Source organism: Rutilus rutilus (assembly GCF_951802725.1).
Source record: "Rutilus rutilus genome assembly, chromosome: 2".
Lineage (NCBI taxonomy): Eukaryota > Metazoa > Chordata > Actinopteri > Cypriniformes > Leuciscidae > Rutilus > Rutilus rutilus.
The window spans coordinates 13,477,221-13,488,969 of NC_140210.1; the positions used below are offsets into that span (position 1 = coordinate 13,477,221).

General features: G+C 42.3%; 1 protein-coding gene across 1 annotated transcript; it reads right to left on the minus strand.

Moving 5' to 3' along the window:
• Nucleotides 1-134: 134 nt before the first annotated feature.
• Nucleotides 135-11,398, minus strand: gucy1a1 (guanylate cyclase 1 soluble subunit alpha 1). Its single transcript, XM_084394538.1, has 8 exons — nucleotides 10,996-11,398; nucleotides 10,731-10,789; nucleotides 10,237-10,325; nucleotides 9,437-10,152; nucleotides 7,231-7,716; nucleotides 6,055-6,198; nucleotides 5,197-5,351; nucleotides 135-1,082 (listed from the first exon to the last, which is right to left on the minus strand). Exons 1-8 carry the CDS (start codon nucleotides 11,227-11,229, stop codon nucleotides 911-913), a joined length of 2,055 nt encoding a protein of 684 aa, XP_084250664.1. The 5' UTR covers nucleotides 11,230-11,398; the 3' UTR covers nucleotides 135-910.
• Nucleotides 11,399-11,749: the final 351 nt, after the last annotated feature.

Genomic DNA, 11,749 nt, shown 5'->3' on the forward strand with positions numbered 1-11,749 from the left:
TGTTATCTCTTGAAAACAGCACACGTCCAAATGATCTGACGGCGCGGGCGGGTATAGATATATACATAGATGTCGCCTTGGCTACGGTTTCGTTCCAATGAACTGCAGTAGCGAAGGCGACATCTAGTGTATACATCTATACCCGCCAGCGGGCGGGTATAGATATATACACTACATGTCGCTTGGCTACGGTTTCGTTCCAATGAACTGCAGTAGCCAAGGCGACATCTATGTATATATCTATACCCGCCCGCGCCGTCAGATCATTTGGACGTGTGCTGTTTTCAAGAGATAACAACGATATAAATACTGTTCGTTTTCTCACACAAACCGCTCGTTTCGTGTCTTAGGCCATCAATGTGTACTTATGATGGGGAATTGTTTCATTTGGACGATGGGGAATTGTTTTAATTTGGACTCTGTGCTTGTGTTTTGAGCCAGTGACCATAGACCTGCATTATATGACTGACAGACAAGAACGGTTTGACCTAAAAATATCAAAATTGAAACTACTGCGGAAACAAAGACATCTACATCTTGGATGCCCTTGAGGTAAGCTAAAACATATCAAAAATTTATTTCAAAGTGAACTATCCCTTTAATTTGTGTTCTGAAGATGAACGAAAGTCTTACGGGGTAGGAACAACATGAGGGTGAGTAATTACTGACAGAATTTTCATTTTTGGGTGAACTAACCCTTTAACGCCACTGTGAAGAAAAACACAGTGCTCAATGAAACCCTTCTAATGAGTGTTATTTGATAGTTTTTTGGCAACATTCAACAGTTGGATGATAAACTACCTCTGGCTCAACTAAAACGATACACAGAGTGACAGGCAGTTTTACTGTTTCCACCGTAACCACTGTTTCCACTGTTTCCAGCATTCGTTGTCTGAGAGATTTTGTGTTTTCATCCACTGGGCTGAGTTTCCTCTGCAGCACAGCCTCTGGAAGCAGCACTTATCTTTTGATCACGAGCCTGGAGAAAGTAACAAACTCCAGGGATGTCAGTGGGGAAGTTGGGCGGAAGATCCTCTCTTCTCCGGGGGATTAGAATGAACTCTGGACAATCTTTTAACAATCTGAAATGAGAGAGAAGTAAAAAATTGTCCTAAAGCCCACTTGCAGGTATACAAAGTAAAATCAGCTGTAACAGAGTGAAATATGACGAAAATACTTATACATGTTTTGGCTCAGCCAGAAATGATTTAATAAGGATAATCTTGTTATTCTTTCTTAAACATAAAAAAACACAGATCCATTTGATGGAATGTTCCTGGTCTTTGTTTATGTAAAACTAATATAGTTGCTGACACTTCATTGTACAATAAATAACGTCTCAGTTACGTATGGTAACCCTCGTTCCCCAAGGAGGGAACGGAGACGTACGTCAGAAGTGATTCCGACGGATGGGGATTTCGCTCGAGAGCCTATCTACTTCGAGTGTAACTAAATGAGCCAATGCACATTGGCATGCGATAATTGCACCAGATGTTGTGCATCGCGGCGCAAGCATATAATGAGCGGCAGGTGCATCACATCCTTGTTTTCCGCTAAGGGGCCGGACTTGTGACTCGGCCATACAGCGGAAGCTCAGCAACTGTGGCAAGGGGACGTACGTCTCCGTGACCGCAGTGTTGGGCAGAAAGTAGGAGCTCTAAGCAGAGAAGGTCAGGATTCAGTTTCATCACTCCCCTCAGGAAACTGACGATAAGGTCATGCTTTCCCAACGACTTACCTTCAACTTCATCGTGATGTGCAGCGATAGCGGCAACATACACTTTGAGGGTGGAGGGAGACAGCCTTTGCCCCAACCCATCTTGCAGGAAAGAAAGCATGACTCTGATCGGACATCCTCGGGGGAAGAACACCATTCAACGAACAGGTTCCACTTCAGTGCATAGAGGCGCCTCATTGAGGGGGCTCTAGCAGAAGTGATGGTGTCTACTACCACCTGGGCTAGGTCACCTAGAACCTCCGCGCCCCGTCCAGGGACCAGACATGGAGTTTCCAGAGATCTGGACGCAGGTGCCATTGAGTGCCCTGTCTCAGAGAAAGCAGGTCCTTCCTCAGAGGAATAGGCCAAGGAGGGGCTGTTGCAAGGAGCATAAGTTCTGGGAACCAGGTCCAGTTGGGCCAATATGGCGCAAATAACAAGACTTGCTCCTCGTCCTCCCTGACTTTGCACAGTGTTTGTGCGAGAAGGCTCACTGGGGGAAACGCAAACTTGTGTAGGCCTCGGGGCCAGCTGTACGCCAGTGCATCCATGCCGAGGGTCCCCTCGGTCAGGGAATAAAGCAACTCGCAATGGGTCGAGTACGGAGAGGCAAACAGATCTATCTGAGCGGCTCCAAAGAAGTCCCATATCAGCTGGACCACCTGGGGATGGAGACGCCACTCTCCTGGAAACGTAAGCTGTCATGAGAGCTCGTCGGCTGCACGATTGAGCATGCCAGAGATGTGAATGTCAAGAACCGACCTCAGATGCTTCTGACTCCATAGAACGAGATGGCGGGCGAGTTGCGACATGCGGTGGGAGCGTAGACCACCTTGACGGTTGATGTACGCAGCGGTCGCAGTGCTATCCATACGGACAAGTACGTGCTTGCCATGTAGTGGCCCTTTGAGCATGGGGCCCTCACATCCCTGGCATGCGGCCCAGCGCACAGCGTACTGTGAGCAACTCGAGGCAATTGATTTGCCAATGCAGTTGAGGCCCCGTCCACCTGACCATGCCCGTTGTACGTACCTGCCCGTAGAAATGAAGGGTCCAACCACGGGCTGAGAGTTTGGCGACAGTGAGGGGTGACGTGCACCTGGTACATGCTGCTCTGCCACGCCCATCTCGGGACTCAGCCATGAAGCCAGTACTGAAGCGGTCTCATATAAAGCAATCCGAGCGGCATTACTGCGGCTGCAGATGCCATATGCCCCAAGAGCCTCTGAAAAAGTTTCAGTGGGACCGCTGTCCAATGTCACACAGCCATTGAAGAGGAGTGGACCAACATTCCACAGGCCACAATCAACAACCTGATCAATTCTATGCGAAGGAGATGTGTTGCACTGCGTGAGGCAAATGGTGGTCACACCAGATACTGACTGGTTTTCGAACCCCCCCCCCAGAGCAGCTGACTCTGGGTCGCCCATCTCAGGGCTGCTGAGACAGGTGGCGCCGTCTTCCTGCGAAAGCTCGACGTCACAGTAGAGCTAGCTGTGACAGGTTTTTTTTATTTTTATATTATTTTACTGACACCCTTGGCGACAAACAGACTGAGGGGAAGCCCACGAGTGACTCTGGTAGCACATCGGGACAAGCTCCTCTGCAAGGTTTAGCCCTGGGGCGCTTCTGGGTCAGTCACTATGGCACCACGGTCAGTCACTATGCACAGCTCAACCCCGTCTCAGAACTACCCTTGTGCATTGCGTGTCTGGCCTTCCACAGACTTGTAGGGTGGCCATCACATGCAGGGAAGAGGCGGTCTGCAATTAGCAAAGCCGCCCCACCACCAAGGGTAGTGAGAGAGGAAAAACTTTTTCTGCAGATTTTGCCATGTTTGGCTTGCCATATTGGCGCCAAAATGCTTCCATACTGCCAAAGTTTTACACACACATCCAGGCAGGCAAGGGGGCGGGGCAAGGCGATTTCGCATCGCATTGCGCCCCCAGAGTAGCCCGGGAAAGTGTGGCTGTCAAGTCTGAATCTGATTCAGCATGAGCACACACACCATTACAGTGGGAACTCAGCATCATCTTCATTTCCAGAGCGTAACAGCCCTCTCTCCGATGCAGCGATCGACATCTAATCTTCCCCTGGAGCCCTGAATGAAATGCTTGGTCCCTCATGAGAAGCACCAGTAATCCCATCCAAAAGCTGTCAAACTCGATGGCACACCCATCACCCATCACACCCTTGATGCGCTCAAGCCCTCATGAGAAACGCAAGATGAACAACGTGCCGATGTGGTCATGCTCTCGTTAGAGAGCATAAACCACCCACGAACGCAGTCTCAGCATGTTTGCGATGCGCTAGAGGAATGAGGGGCCCGAGGAGGTGGTCTCGTCGGGGAATGCTCACTGTAATCCTCAGATCACCAATGCTATTAGCCAAAGTAGTCCTTTTCTGGTGGCCACAAGAAGAGAAACTAGATCGGGGAATAGGCAAGGGGACTCCACCTCATTTGAGGCACTTGAGTCTCGACCGCGCATCTAGAGCGCTGAACAACGCGTGCTGAGTTGCCGTGACAACCCGCGCTGTCAGCCGGAAGCTCGGCGGCACACGGTGTGCTTAGCGACTCAAGCCTTTACGAGAAAGGGGAGACGAACAACGTGCCGACGTGGTCATGCTCTCATGAGAGAACATGAACCACTCACGAACGCAGTCTCAACACGCTTAAGACCAGGCAATGTGTGATCCTGGCCGTCATATGAGGATAGGAAACGACCGCATCCAGAAACACATGGTTTGAATGACGTCTTGAAAAAGTCGCAATGTCGAACAATGTATGCTCTTTCAGGAAACTGCTCTCTCTGGTGCTGAAGCACCCAGGGATGACCGCGGCTACACAAACAGGATGATAGTGCAAGCCTGACGTGAGCTCTCACATTCTCATTGAAGGCACAACATTCTGAGCTGTGAAAACAGCTGTTTTGCTCTCTGAGATTGCGGCCATCGCTGTCTGTGCTGTAACACCAACACCAGCTTGAAGAGGCATTCTCCTGAAGAAGCAGACTCGTCTTTTGAAGTTAAAACACTCTCAGATAAGATTGCAGAGCAGGAACAGCATTCACCGCCTGGCTCCGAAGCGAAAGATAAAGATGCGATGCACCTGCCGCTCATTATATGCTTACGCCGCGATGCACAACAGCTGGTGCAATTATCGCATGCCAATGTGCATTGGCTCGTTTAGTTACACTCGAAGTAGATAGGCTCTCGAGCGAGATCCACATTCGTCAGAATCACTTCTTACGTATGTCATAGTGAGCTGACGAAGGGGAACTAGCTGTTGAGCTAATTTATGTGTACAAATCATTTTACTCCCACTTAAAGATTAAATATTTGTTTATATCTCAAAACTACAAGAGAATTAGAAACATGCTGATTCAAATACAATAATACAAAAAACATTTAGTCAAACAGACCTGCCAATATGTGATGTATACAGAATAAAAAAGCAGGACAGTTGTCTCTGTTTATACCTGTATGTGGTGGGACTGACGTTAATCTTTCTTGGCAGGCTACAGGACTCAAACTTGTTGGCTAATGTGACATTATTGCCAAAAAGGCAGTAGCGGGGCATTTTAACACCAACCACACCTGCCAAAACCGAGCCAGAGTGGATCCCGATACGCATCTGAGAATAAAACAAAGCAAGCACTTTGTTAAAAAAATTTAAAATAGGTTTGCTTCACATCTTTCTTCTCAAATATTCTTCTTTAAAATACTTTATTTCAAACTATGTGTAATATTACTATTTCTGAGCCTCCTGACATCTCCTGATGTCTATTGTTTGCCAATACATTTCAAGTTAAAACGATGAAAATACAGAAGATTCAACCCAATCTTCAAAAACAAACATAAATATTACTTTTCCCCAAGATCATTTGTTAAGATAAAAATGATCATATTTTTGTGTCTAAAGCAGCAGTATTCATATTCTAATTCCAATTCTGATCAATTATTATTCTGGGTGACAATTGCAGTGTTATGAATAATATGAACATACCTATTTTTGATCCTAAAATAGGATACATTAAATGTGACCTTTCACAAATTATTTTCATTGTAGTGTGAGGGTGTTTGCACAAAAATGTACAAGCATTCTGTGTAAATGAGTCACGCATCCATTTTATTCTACCATCGAACAACATTATTGAAACAGTTGCATTATTTTGTTTAATATCAGCAGTCTAGTAAAGGTTTGCATGACAAATGAGAGAAATTTAAATAAATGAATAAAAGAATAAAATAAAAGACAATAATAAGATTTGACTCATGACATATTATTCATGCTATAACTGTACACATAATTTGGAAAAACCTGATGAAACACTTACCTTGATGATCTCCCCCATGGGAGTCGTGACCTCATCCGACAATTCCATCATCTTCAGAGCCATGAGAGCAATCTGGACAGCATGGGTCGGACACTCTTTGTGTAATCCTCCAGCTACACAGTACGCATCGCCGATGGTTTCCACCTTGAACGCACAAATGAGGACATATGAAAGGTTATGAGAGCAGAGTGCTAAATATTTCATAACACACCTCTGAGTATATTCAAGGTTCATGGCTGCCGTAATATTCTGAATTGCCTCTCTTGTGACATTCATGTATAAGTTAAAACCAATTAACATAACCGTTGTGAATTTAGACAACAATTTAATTATGATTAATAAATTATATTATATTATTGCATAATTATTATTAGATCATATATATATATATATATATATATATATATATATATCCCCTTGTATAGATCACCCCTTGTATTCCCAACCATGCACCGGATTAGGTTAACTGACTATTTGATGTAATTTTGACCAAAAAATAAATAAAAAATCAGCAGTTTCTTACAACGTGAAAGCAGAAGTTTCAGTGTTGAAAGTAAGCTATTTTGAAACCAGCTATAACAAACTAACTTTACGTTAACAAAATGGTACAATTTTGACAGCTTGAGAGACATTAATTCCCTGTTATTGCACATTCAGTATGGAGATGTTTGAGACACACATCATGAACCAGCTGAGATATGTTGGGAGAAGACAAGAGGGGAATCTATTTTAGGATATAGCTGTCTGTAAGAATGTAAGCAAAGCCAGACACTAAGCTAAACTTTTCCTCCACTGTCTTTTACAAGAAATTCATCTCTGCTGCATGTGTATGGGAAATTCTGCTACAGATTACATTAGCCAACCTCCCAGCACTTTATGAGCCTGCATGTCAGAAATTATGAAAAATGAAAAAGATTTCGGGTGAATGATTGTCTCAAAATCCCAAGGGCCCCTAGATAAACATATTTTGCAATCTCCAAATAAATAAAAAACCAGCCCCTTTTTTGCTACTTTGAAGCTAAAAGACCAAAAAAGGTTTTAATACACTATGCCAAAAACATAGAACCAAAGGTCAATTCATCCATGAAAAATTCAACACTTATCAGTAGTGAGTAGCAGTGAAATGTTCTACATAGTGTTATTTATTTGTTCGGACCAAAGTACAATATCACTCACCTTATAAACATCCAGCTCACCGCAGTGGTGATCAAACCTAGTGTAGAGCTCACTGAGCATGTTTACCACCTGCATGGGCGTACAACGTGAACAGGTTGCAGTGAAGCCCACAATATCTGAGAACAGCATGGTGACATGATCAAACTTTTTCGCCTGCACAGGAAGTCCCTGCCACAAACGCTGGGCGACGTTCCCTGGGAATATCGTGAAGAGCAGCTCTACCGTTCGCCTCTTTTCTTCTTCCAGGGCCTGGTGTGCCTGTTCCAGGGCAGCTTTGGCTTTGCCCAGTCGTTTTTTTAGTCCATCTTGGGCCTTGGTCTGCTCCCCAACCAGAACAACATCTCGTAGTGCATTGTGGATGGGAATGTCAGAGAGGTAGAGGCCCCGGCCTGTCAATTCCTCCAGCTTATCCACACACGGAGAACCGAGGAAGAGGAGAGCACTCATTTCTGACATGAAGATCATCTGCCCCTTCAGGTCCATATGCTAAAATGAGAGGGTTGGGAGGATGGGAATTAATTCAGAGGTTTGGACAAGTTTGCTATAAATGTGACTAATGTATATAAATATATTATGTTAATAAATATTTTATAATACATAATTTAATCAAGGCACTTTCATGGTTATTCTTCATGCGCACTATTTATGCATTTGCGAATTTGTATGAATTTGTACGATCTCATTCATACGATTTCATACAATCTGCTTAAAGGGTTAGGTTAGGTTTAGATGTGTGGTTATGAATGGACTTTTACTTTTTAAAAAATATATATATATATTTTTGGACAAAACAAATTGCAATAATTCATACGAATTCACCACCAATTTGCTAAATGTTTGCAATTTTCTCTTGAGAACGGGTTGAATATAATGGAATTTATCTGATTTGCACTTAGTTTACACATTGTTGTGAGGTAAGCTCCTTAACATCATCCTGACCCTACCACCTACCTAAGTTCATAGTTTTGTTTAGGGAAATGATTTATTTACTGACTGATGTCGATTTATCTTATGTCAGTAGAATCTTATAGTGTACACTGGAAATATAAAAATTTTGTATTGTATACCCAAAAGATCTGGCTTACTGTAGTGTCTAAAAATTATGTTGGATATCAGTTTTTTTATGACCCTATAAGTTCAATTAAACTATCAAAATATTTTAGATATGAAGGAAAACCAAAGCACAAAACTTGGTTAAGGTATTTATCTGATAAAATGATTTGGCAAAAAAGGCAAACTACAGCTACAGGTTTTATTTGAAGAATATTTAAATAAAGGGTGAAGATATACATTTTCCAAGGTCGGACATCACTTTCGGCTACAACTGTATATGAATTTGAGTTTTTGAAAAGACCCAAAGCATAATATTAACTGATATTTAGTCTGTGTAAATAAAATTAATGTGCCATTCAGTGCAGTATTTTTTTAATAAAATAATAATATCTTCCTCTATTTTTCCAAAAAATTACAGAGGGGTAAAGCTGAAATGAATTCTGCTTGATATAGATAAATGTAACTAATAAAGGAAAGCACATTAGATTAAACATTATATGAAACATGGATGCAAAAACTCCTTATAATGCCTCTGTACCATCAATGTATATTATGTGTACAGTTTGTTTCTTAAATTAATCTAGATATGAGGTTGCTGTGCAATTCCTTTCATGTAGATCTCATTAATTGTGCCTTTGAGGGGCCTTCCACGTCTTGACATTTGGCGCCATGTTCATTTCATCGTGGTACAGGACTTTATTGCATTGCCCTTATTATACTGATCATCTGCAACCTAAGAAACTGAGATTTGCCAATATAAATTTCCCCTCAACCACCTCATAAAAACTCATTTCAGATCAGCACGAAGATAAACCTATGAGTAAAAATCCTACTAATTACTTTGCACTGATTAGTTAAATCATGTTGTGCTTTTTAATTGTCTAATCAACATGAAACCTAAAGCAATCTTTGATTCTTCTTATTCTTTGATGCATGTCGATGAGATACAATGACACATAGACCTTCAGAGGTTCACATTGTGAATGCAAACTTGCATACATTGCATTCAAAGTTGCAAACATAGATGTTTTTCCACACTCTGTTTAGCTTGTCTTAGCTAAGCAATAAGCTTGACATTTTAGAAAGTCCCAGGTAAGCAATTTCACACATAACTGGTGGCCCATTGTTAGCATCAGCATAACAAAAAAAATACCTTTCCAGGGCTGTCAGCAGAGCTCGCTCCATGATGTTTCAACCGTAGCATGAACTGGGTGTTAAGCATGGTCAAAATATCCTGGAAGCTGGCTCGTATCTCGGGTGACACAATGGCAAAGTGCTCATTGAAAACAGGTCTCCTTTGACCATCTCTGTATCGCCCAAGCCTCCTTCTCAAACCATCTCCAATCTGCATCAGGACCATTTCCTGATCCAGGAGAATGTGGAAGGGAAAAGTAGAGTAGAGCAGCGAGAGAGGGATGTCTCCAGACGAGTGTGTCCTCATGGGGCTTGGTGTGAGGCTCCTGCCATCTCTCACTACCACCGAGTACAGCAGATGGGGCTGATGACTGGCCTGTAGAGCACCACTGTCTTTACGCCCAACATCCATTCTGACCTCCACCCGTGTGCAGTAGAGCAAACACGCTGCCGCCTGGATGATACCCGAGAAGAAGAGCTCAGTGGTGGGGAGGGGGTTGAAGTAATAGACTGTCAGGAGTCCTGGATCTTTGTCCAGGCAGAGGATGGACGCTTGGTGGATGTAACGCTGTACCTCAGGGGTGGGGAGTGTGCTTTGCTTTAAGAGAACATTAAAGCTGTTGAGAAAATCATGGAGAGCTCCCCCCACCACTCTGAGAATATGACCATCCTCCTCATAACAGTCCCGAAACACCTCCAGACCCAGAGAGATCTTTAGTGCATCCATGGGGATACCTTGGATTTAATGTAAAAAATACAATTCATTAAAAATGTAATTAATATTAATGAATATATAAACATTTGAATGCCTCTTCTTACCTGTTTTAAGTGAGTAGTTTCTCATGACATCGGATAATTGTTCAGCATTGTCCAGTGTCTGAGATCCATCAGAACTGCATGCTACAGGGCTTTGGACACATATTAAAACATATAGTCAATAAATGAATATGTAGAATGAAACAAGGAGAACAACATCAGAGCACTTTTGAACTTTAGGCTGAACTAGTCAAATATAATATAATATAATATAATATAATATAATATAATATAATATAATGTTATATAATAATTCACATTGACAACATTATAGACCATATCATTGAAAATATTGTATAAAACAATGTGGGAAAACAATAATTAAATACTTTGTCATAAGAATGAAAACAATATTCAAACAATCTCTACAACAGTAAATGGTCAACAAATTGTCAAACATAAAAATAGAATGATAAAAGGACAATTTTATAATTCATGGTCAACATTAACAGATGTAAGGCAACATGTTATAATGAAAGGGAAAAAAAACATCTTACCAACTCATGTCTATCTGCTGTTTCATAACTCTGAACAATGCATTTCGCAATTTCTCGAACTAAAAGAAAAAAAATAACATTTTATATAACATTATAGCATATCGTGTGTGCATTGGATATTGTAATTATTAACTGTCGTTTGTCTGCCTTGCACATTTCTTTTTGCGCGCTTTGCAAGCAAAACGCAGAAATTAAACAGATTTTCCAATCCAACGTATAAGAATCTGCTGCAAAATATCATCAGGTTAATTAAACATGAATTTACCTCCGGGCACACCAGCTTTCGGATGCTCTCGCCCAGTGAATGCAGATTAACTTTGCTCCGGCTTATTTTGCGTTTTGGCAGAATGTTTGCGATATTACCCTGCACCTCTCTGGATACTGGCACAACATTCACCGCATTGCTTTCCTCAAAGTCCGCAGGTTCCTCATTTCCCACGGCCATAGAAAAGGGGCATTCACCCGAAATCTTAAGATCCTTCAGTTTAGCGCAAAACATTATTTGCAAAATAGTCCTCACCAAACATCCAGCAAAAAATATCTACATTGTGAATATCCGACTGAAGCCATTCATGCCCATCCGAATACAGGATAGAAGCATCCTAGGTGATGGAAAAATCTCAGCCCAGCCAGGAAATATATTTTGCCCGCACGCACACGTCTTCTCCAGTACCAAGCTATTTCAAACTTATCAGCAGCTATTCCGCCTGCATACAATATTCATAGTAAATTACAGGGACAAATGATGAGCCAAGGATCATTAAGTATGGCCAATCACAAGCACTAGTGGAAACCTCCAGCTAACCAATGGATGCACTGGCAGACAGAGCTCCTAAAAGATGTATAATACTCGTCTGGAGATGCGTGATATTCTCCTGGAGATGCTATGTACCATGCGCATCATCCAATGGATTGGCTGGTTATTTTAGAGGACTGCCGTTCTGCACCGAGTGTTTGCTCGATCCTCAGCTCATTTGATATGCTTTTAGCGACGTCTAGCAAATATTTAAATGTCACAT

What these genes read in the sequence shown, in the direction of transcription:
- gucy1a1 (XM_084394538.1), bottom strand. Translation starts at nt 11,229, where the DNA reads ATGTTTTGCGCTAAACTGAAGGATCTTAAGATTTCGGGTGAATGCCCC. An exon ending in CTGCTGACAGCCCTGGAAAG is followed by an intron (nt 7,717 to 9,436) that starts GTATTTTTTTTG and finishes CTCTCATTTTAG; the next exon opens with CATATGGACCTGAAGGGGCA. An exon ending in GTGAGCTGGATGTTTATAAG is followed by an intron (nt 6,199 to 7,230) that starts GTGAGTGATATT and finishes TGTGCGTTCAAG; the next exon opens with GTGGAAACCATCGGCGATGC.